Genomic DNA, 9,060 nt, shown 5'->3' with positions numbered 1-9,060 from the left:
CCTATACAAGAACGATACATCTGGTCGTATCTTGTGTTCCTTTTGTTGTTGTTGCTACGATGGATGGGGGCTGGTGATCAGTACGGCATTCACACAGTATCCCTGTACTGCCTGTGCGACTGCATCAGTGTGAATTCTCTCCAAGCCTGCATGACATACTCATTGGTCCGTTAAAGTTCCTTGGGTTCCTTAGTTAATGTTGTCGTTGAAACTCACATATTTTGGTTAGTGTAAATGTTCGATTTTTTTCGTCCTTATCATGGGAGGTACATTGGTGAATATTCTTCCACTACGTAGCGCAAACGTTTTCATACTGTACTTGTTCCGCATAGTTTACCAACGACCGGTAGATTGCGTTATAAGATGTACCATAATGAAACATCCTACTTTGTTCTACGAATACGATTCATATATTTCATTTAATTTTACAGGTATCTGCCCGTGTAGTCACTTGGATAGCGCCGACCGACTCACAAAGTATACAATTTTGTTGTTGTTGACAGTTACAAACTCAAATCGCAGTGTTGTAACGAAGTCTCGTACTCATTTTAAATACATATGTATGTATGTATGCATTTGTAACAACACTTCAACGAAGACGGTTAGCAAAATACTTGACAATTTCTTAATCGCGTACACAACATTTAAATATTCTCAGCTCCAGCATCATACTGTGGTGGTGGTATGTCAATGTAAAAATACCAGATAATTGAATTCAATTTTTAAAAGAATAACAGCCCCAATTAGGGCAAATCGAATTAATGGCAAAATTGTATTATTGCCAATGGCGGAAAAAATGTAAAACATTTTCTCGTTTCGTTGTATGGTAATAAAATTGTGTTTATGTGAGTTTGTGCAATAGAAAAAATTCGCTTCGTCTCGTAGGCGGAGAATCGTGGAGTCAGTCATTTAGCCATTTCTATCTGCATTCCTATGTATTTGCGTTTTATGTGATTGGCATGTGTGCGGGCGGTTGGTTATACCATGGAAAATGGTATCCAACCACTTTCAATAATTTTTTAAGCTAAAACAATTTGCAAGAAATTCTTATAGAATTATAAATACCAAATTTCTTTAACCTCGAGTATGTCGACACAATAATAAGTGTTAAGCATATAAACGTTCTTAATTGAGAATGAAATTGTCGAAATTTTGTTTTCTAATTAAATTAAACTTTTCACGAAAGACATGTGGAAGCTAGATGTAGCTTTTTGTGGTGGAGAAATGAAGATATACTATATCCAATAGAATATTTCAATATAATTTTATATTAAAATTCAATTGCTTGTTAATGAAACAGCATATTATCCATCGATCAATTCGTTTACTGCGTGTTAATGACGACGTTGTTTGATACATACGAACGTAGATATAATTTAGAATCCCAATAAAATATCGATTTGGATTAAAATTTTCGAAATTGTTTGTCGCTGTTGTTGTTGAAACAATGTTTTTATTTTATGTTTGTAAGTTAATTTTTTGGTGACGTAGGGGATGACATATACCAAGCAACGGTCCTGACCGACTTTAACATGGAATAGTCCAGAACTTGGGTTTGGACGTCGGGTTAGTAACCCTCCCCTAGAAAAAAGCATCTTACTTCAAAAAAAATAAATAAAGGAAAAGAAAAACAAACGCCTCTAAAGTTGGACTCCATAAACGTTTTAAATACCATTATCTGCGAATCTGCACATGGAATGTTTGCACTTTTTATAGAGAAGGTGCAGTTTACACATTGGCAGATGTACTTGAAAAGTACAAGGCCGACATTACTGCCATACAGGAAATATGATGGATTGGGATAGTTGTCACAACAACACCTAAAGGTGACGCATTGCATTATAGCTGTCATGATTTGTTGTTGATCGGAAATTAATTCTTCTGGTATCCAGCTTCACCCCAGTGAATGAAAGACTTGCTACCATTTGAATACAAGCTAAATTCTTTAACATCAGCTTTATTTGCCCTCATGCGACAAGGACGAACATACCAAACATATATTTACAGATGGACAGGGGCTAAATTCCCAATGGGTATTTATTCATTTGTGGGTATTTATTTGGATATTTACTATATTGAATCGCCAATACAACATCTTACACCCTATTTCTGGGTTGTGAAATCGTTTCAGAATGGATAGTTTTATAATACTTTAAACAAGTGGGTAAATACTGGTTCAACAGTTAAAGAGTTTTTACCCACGTTTGGGTAAATACTCGAAATCGGGGTACCCTTATATGGGGGCTACAAGAAAACGTGGACCTATCTTGACAAATTTTTGCAAGGATATATTATACTCAGTGAGGACTCACTGCGCCAAATTACAGCAAATTTGGTTATAAAATGTGGCTAATGGATGAAAAATACCTTAAATCGGGAGGTACGGTTATATGGGGGCTTACCAAAACATGGACCCAGGGACTCCTTTTTCAATACCTTTAATACTATAATTCTCAATATGTAGAAAATATCCTTGCAAAAATTTGTTAAGATAGGTCCACGTTTTCTAATAGCCCCCATATAAGTGTACCCCGATTTCGAGTATTTACCCAAATCAATTTGGTTATAAAATGTGGCTAATGGATGAAAAATACCTAAAATCGGGAGGTACGGCTATATGGGAACTATATCAAAACATGGACCCAGGGACTCAATTTTCAATACCTTTAATACTATTGATATAAGAAAGCTTTGAGCCAAATTTCGGCAGCTTAAGTCAAGTGGTTTGGCAGATAAAGAGTTTTTACCCTATATTTGGGTAAATTCTCGGGTATTTACCCAATTGTTTAAAGTATTGTTAAACTATCAATTTTGAAACGATTTCACAACCTAAACCCAGAAATAGGGTGTAAGATGTTGTATTGGCGATTCAATATAGTACATACCCAAATAAATATCCACAAATGGGTATTTACCCGGTATTTATCCACCGTTCTCTACTTATAAGAAACATATGACAGTTGCCTGTCCATGACATAAAAATTACACTGTGCTACACGAAAAATTTGCAGGCGTTCTGATACATAAATTCGGTTTTGTGGGAGTCCATGGAAGGCGAAAATACCTTTGGTTTCTTTGGGTCACTTCGTTTTTTGTAATAATGTTTTTCGTTTGTAATGTAGTGAAAAATAGGGTTTCTTGGAATTTCAACTTTAAACGGGCATATCTTATTTTTTCCACAAGAGATTTCTACAGCCTATTTTTTCATTGAAAGGTGAAAATATTGTCTTTCGAACAAGCCATAGATTTAGATCGATAATAATCTTCTTCTTCTTCTTCTACGTAGCCTAGAGCACGAAGAAAAGTATTTTCCTGTTTTTTAATGCGTTTTGGACACACTTAAACCACTATAACTTAGCCATTTGTTATTAAATAAAATAGGCTATAGCAATCGGTTGTGGAAAAAATAAGATATGCCTGTTTAAACTGAAAATCCAGGAAACCCCGTTTTTCACTACATTTTCCTTTAACATTTTTTTTCCTGCAAAATTTTTTTTGTCAAATTTTGTATCACAGTTTATTATAGGCGATTTTAATGCCGAAATTGGAAAGGAGAATGTCTTTGGCCCAACAGTCGTGAAATTCAGTCTCCAAAGTAAAACATCTGACAATGGAATGCGGCTAATGAACTTTGCAGCGACAAAAATCATGTTAGTTAGCAGCACCAGATTTGAGTATCTCGATATTCATAAGGCCACCTGGCTATCCTCAGATCAAGAAATCAAATTGATCACGTTGTGAAAAATGGAAGACATTCATCGATCATGTTGGATATACGATCGTTCCGAGGAGCAAATATAGACTCCAACCACTACCTTGTTGCAGCAAAGGAACAGACACAACACGAAAGTGAGACATCGGTAAGCTGCAATCACAACAGATATGCACATCATATTCCACTAAACTGCTTTATCAAAAAGCGGGAATGTGAAAAATCGCGATGTAAAAGAGCCAGAATAAAGTCCGAAAATTCTACCAGGGGGTGAAGCATCTGGTGGCTTTGGTACATGCACATCCTCCTGTAGAGACCAGCAAGATAATTTGGTAACTGATACAGATAGGATATGGAAAGAGCGAACGAAGATACCTCAGAATGTATACTCCCGTCAATGTCAAAGTCGTAGTGGCACTAAACGGTGTTAAAACCAAGTTGATGGCATCGACGCGTAATACGTCCACAGTTCTCGCACCATCTAGAATTTTGAGGTAGTATAGGACTTCGTCTACCTCGACACCGCCAAGAACACAGCAAACTACATCAGTTGTGAAATACGAAGAAGAATAGTGTGGACCAACAATTGCTACTTTGGGCTAAGTAAGCAGTTTAAGAATAAAGCCACATATCGTCAAACAAAAGTAACACATTACAAAACACTGATACTGCCCGTGCTAATGTATGGTTCCCGTGAATGGGAACCTTTCTTTAAAGGCCATATGAAATAACTATCCCTCAGAATTACGAAAATCGGAAGGAACCGTTCTATGGGGGCTATATAGAAACGTGGACCTATACCGACGAATTTCAGCCTTAAAGGTTTTTACCTCCAAAGTAGACTAAATACGGAATTTCAGCCGTTTCGGTGGCTGCCACAAACCTTCAAAATACCCAAAATCGGGATGTACCGTTCTTTAAGGGCCATATTAAGGCGAATACCTATAGCTAAAAATTTCAGGTGGATAGTTTTGTACCCTCAACGAGGACTTAATACCAAATTTCATCCATTTCTTTGGAATATTAAGGCCACAACCTTCAAAATATCGATAATTGGGATGTACCGTTTTATGTACCGACAAATTTTGAGGTGAAAATTGAAGACCTCCAACGAAGACTAAATACCAAATTTCAGCCCTTTCGTTGGGCTATTTCGGTCACAACATTCAAAATACCGAAAATCGGGAGGTACCGTTCTATGGGGGCTATATTAAGGCGTGAACCCGTACCGCAAAATTTCTGGAGGAAAGTTTTATGCCCCCAACGAAGACTAAATACCAAATTTCAGCCATACGGAGGCATATTGAATGGCTGAAAAATACCGAAAATCGGGATGTACGTTTCTTTAAGCGTCATATGAAGGCGTAAACCTATAGCTAAAAATTTCACATAAAAAAAGTTTTGTACCCCAAATGAAGACTAAGTACCAAACTTCAACAATTTCGGTGGAATATTGATGCCACAAACTTCAAAATTCCGATGATCGGGAGGTACCGTTCTATGGGGGTTATATGAAGGCGTGAACATATACCGACCATTTCCATATGGAAAGTTTATACCCCCAACGAAGACTAAATACCAAATTTTAGCCATTTCGGTGGATTATTGTGGCCACAACCTTCAAAACACCGAAAATCTGGATGTACAGTTCTATGGGGGCTATATGAAGGGGTAGACCTATACCCGCAAAGTTTTGTAAAGTTTTGTAACCCTCAACAAAGACTAAGTACACAATTTCAGCCATTTCGGTGTGATAATGAGGCTGAAACCTTCAAAATACCGAAAATCGGGTGGTACCGTTCTATGGGGGCTATATCAAAACGTGAACCGATATAGCCCATTTGCAATACCAAACATCCTAGGAGTAATAGAAACTGTTATACCAAATTACAAAGCTCTATCTTAAAAATTGCGAGCAGTATATTGATTTCAACAGACGGACGGACAGACAGACATGGTCATATCGACATAGAATTTTACCCTGATCATAAATACACATACCTTATAGGGTCTCCGATGAATATTTCGATTTGTTACAAACAAATTTAATTTTTTTTTCCTTTATTCATTCCACTTGGGAACATAGGGCATTTACAAGAAAATTCCATTCTATTCTATTGTTACAAATACATTTAACTTCTTCCCACGACTTGTTCATTCTTTTTAATTTCATGGAAACTGTTCTGCGCCAAGTGTTCTTCGGCCGACCTGGACGTCTACTGCCTTGGGGGATCCAGTCTAAGGTAATTCTAGAAATGTTGTCGGGACTTTTTCGCAGGGTGTGGCCTATCCGCTTCCACTTTCTTCTTGTGATCTGGCGTTTAATGGGTTCTTCACTAGTTTTATTCCATAGTTCTACATTGGAAGTTTTTTTTGGCCAAAAGATGCCGCAAATTCTTCTTAAGCATTTGTTAATGAATGCTTGTAGTCTGTTGATAGTTGAATTTGAAATCAGCCAGGTTTCGCTCCCATATAACAAAATAGATTTTACGCACGCGTTAAATATGCGCAGTTTTGTTTGTAGGGAAAGATGTTGTGACCTCCATGTTTTGTTAAGACGACCAAACGCAGATCTAGGTTTATTTAGCCTACTGTTGACGTCTTCTTCTACTCCTCCGTCAATTTCCATGAAACATCCTAAGTAGCAGAATGATTTCACATATTGTAGTGGCTCGTTGTTTATTTTTATTTGGTTGTCCATTGAATAATTCAAACTCATTGCATGCGTCTTTTTTGTGTTTATTTCGAGGCCAAATTCTTTTGCTCGAAGAACAAGTTCATTTACTTTCTCCTACATATCGTTGAACAAATGCGACATGAGGCAAATATCGTCTGCAAAATCCAGGTCCTCTAGATGACGATGAAGTGTCCAAACGATTCCTCTTTTCTTCGAAGATATTTCATGATATCGTCGAGAACGACCGCAAAGAGCAGTGGGGATAAGGGACAACCTTGTTTCACCCCGGCGTTGGTTGTGAAAGGCTCGCTTATTGTGTTGCTGTGCTTGACTTGTAATGTTGCGTTGCACTTCGTTTAATAGAATCGAATGCTTTTCGAAAATGTATAAAAACGAGATAAAGTGGAGTTCGCCATTCTATAGACTGCTCTATTATTACACGCAGGGTGTTTATCTGATCAACGCAGCTACGATGTGGGCGGAACCCGGCCTGTTCATCACGTAATGTTCCTTCAATAGCCTGCAATCTCTCGTTTATAATGATTGCAATTTTTTGTAAACAGTGTTAAGTAGGGTGATTCCCCGCCAGCTGTCACATTGTTTTAGGTCACCTTTCTTTGGCAGTTTAATTATAGTGCCTTTCGTCCATGCGCAAGGTAGCCTTTCATTGGACCATGCCTCGTTTATGTGGGTGTGTATAATTTTTGCCGATGTTGAAGGGTCCACTTGTAATAATTCGGGTGGTATGCCGTCTTCTCCTGGTGCCTTGTTCCTTTTCAATTTATTAATTGCTGTTGCATTTTCTGATATTGTGGGGGCATCTGTGATAATGGAATCGTCTGGCATTTTATTTCCATAGTTTTGCTGGTGGTTAGGCTCGCAATCGTCACCGTCCATGTTGCTTATGTCTTCGAAGTGCTGCTTCCATCGTTTCGTTTGCTCTTCGACATTTGTTAGGAGCTTGCCGTTCGTGTTTCTTATTGCTTGTGTACGGGTTTGTGAGTTATTTGAAAGGCGCTTTATTATTTTGTGGAGTTCTCTCATATTGTTAGATCCTGCTGCTGCTTCCGCTTCTTTGGCCATTGCTTCTGCGAAATTCCTTTTGTCATTTCGCGCCGATCTTTTTACCATTTTCGCGACGTCTTTATATCGTTCCTTGCTTTGTACATCTCCTAAAGCCTGTTGTTTTAGACATTTCCGTTCCTGGATTAGATTCCATGTGTAGTCTGATATCCAATCCTTCCGTTCTGATTTCTTGGTGTATCCAACATGGGTTTTTGCTATACTTCTAAGCATGTTGCATGTATCTTCCCATGATGACACGTTGTTTAGGAGTATATGTGTACTTAGACTGTTTGCAACTTCTATGCGCTTCTTCCGTCTTCAGCATATGTGTATTGAATCGCCGTTGTGAATGTTGGGTATTGTTGTCACGTACTCTTTTAAGTTTGATTTTGAGCGTTGCCACTACGAGCTCGCGGTCGCTATCAATATCGGCACTACGTTTGGTGCGCACATCTACGAGGGAACCTCTCCATTTTCTGCGGATGCATATATGGTCAATTTGATTTTGTGTATTGCCATCTGGAGATGTCCATGTGTATTTGTGTATCCGTTTATGTGGGAATATAGAGCCACCTATTACCAGCTGCGCTGCCTGGCAGAGTTCCACAAACCGTTCGCCATTATCATTCATAATACCCATGCCGTGTTTTCCCATGATGTTAGATAGTCCTTCGTTTTCACAACCGATTTTAGCGTTGAAGTCGCCAAGTATGATCAGTATGTCTCTATTGGCAATTCCGTTTATGGTGGCGGTTAATTGTTCGTAGAAAGAGTCTCTCACTGCCTCCTCTGCTTCTTCGGTTGGTGCATAACATTGTATGATGGTAACACAATTTTTGATGTGGGTATAGAACCGCGCTGTGATTATTCTGTCGTTTACAGGGTGATACGTGTAGAGGGATTTTTGGAGATAATGAAGCCTACTCCGCTTTCGCTTTTATCATCCTTACCACTGTAAATTACAGTATTTCCATTGGCAGATATTAGGTCGCCATTACCACGCCATCGCATTTCGCTAATGCCTAGAATTCTATTTTGAGTTCACTAATTTGTTTTTCTACTTGTGCAAGCCGTGATGATTTTCTTAATGTCCTTTAATTATATCCTCCATATTATGGTGGAGGGTATAAATATCTCCGTTCTTCTAGTAGGGGTATTCGAAAAGCCAAGCCTGTCAGTGGAAGAAGAAAAATTCAAGTTCACCTTTACAAAGTAGGTTGACGTACCATTTTTTACTTGAATTGTAATGACGAATATCCCATCTTTGGTTAGGTGCATTTCAACAAAGGAACAATCATGACATTTTGAGTTTTAAATTGATCCCAGTTGTGTTACCAAAATGGTCAAATACTTGATATATGTATAGAAAAAGACGCTCGGATATCCCAATTTCTTATTTGTGGAATTGTTATACAAATGCGGATATCTGTGTTGGTAAAAATTTCAGAGTTATTGCAAAATACACTAAGCTATCCCAATTTTAATATTTTGAAGTATATTTGTAATGACAAATACCTATGCCTCTCTTCTTTTTCTATTTTGCAGAGCTTTCAATCAGTACCAAATACATTGTCGACAATATAAAATGATGAATTATTTTGGTTCA

The 9,060-nt window shown here is 37.9% G+C and overlaps 1 protein-coding gene across 1 annotated transcript; it reads right to left on the bottom strand.

The window, feature by feature from the left end:
- Nucleotides 1-6,923: 6,923 nt before the first annotated feature.
- On the bottom strand, nt 6,924-7,685 carry LOC141392732 (uncharacterized). The gene has a single exon (XM_073965618.1). It carries the CDS (start codon nt 7,683-7,685, stop codon nt 6,924-6,926), a length of 762 nt encoding a protein of 253 aa, XP_073821719.1.
- Between the last annotated feature and the right edge of the window lie 1,375 nt (nt 7,686-9,060).

The sequence above is a fragment of the Musca autumnalis genome, unplaced genomic scaffold, assembly GCF_047663935.1.
Source record: "Musca autumnalis isolate F117 unplaced genomic scaffold, ASM4766393v1 scaffold_1, whole genome shotgun sequence".
Classification (NCBI taxonomy): Eukaryota; Metazoa; Arthropoda; class Insecta; order Diptera; family Muscidae; genus Musca; species Musca autumnalis.
Note: the sequence above shows the minus strand (reverse complement) of the source record. Positions and strands in the feature narration are given on the sequence as shown.

Excerpts from the sequence above, each read along its gene's own strand:
- LOC141392732 (XM_073965618.1), bottom strand. The coding sequence starts at position 7,685 with ATGCTTAGAAGTATAGCAAAAACCCATGTTGGATACACCAAGAAATCA.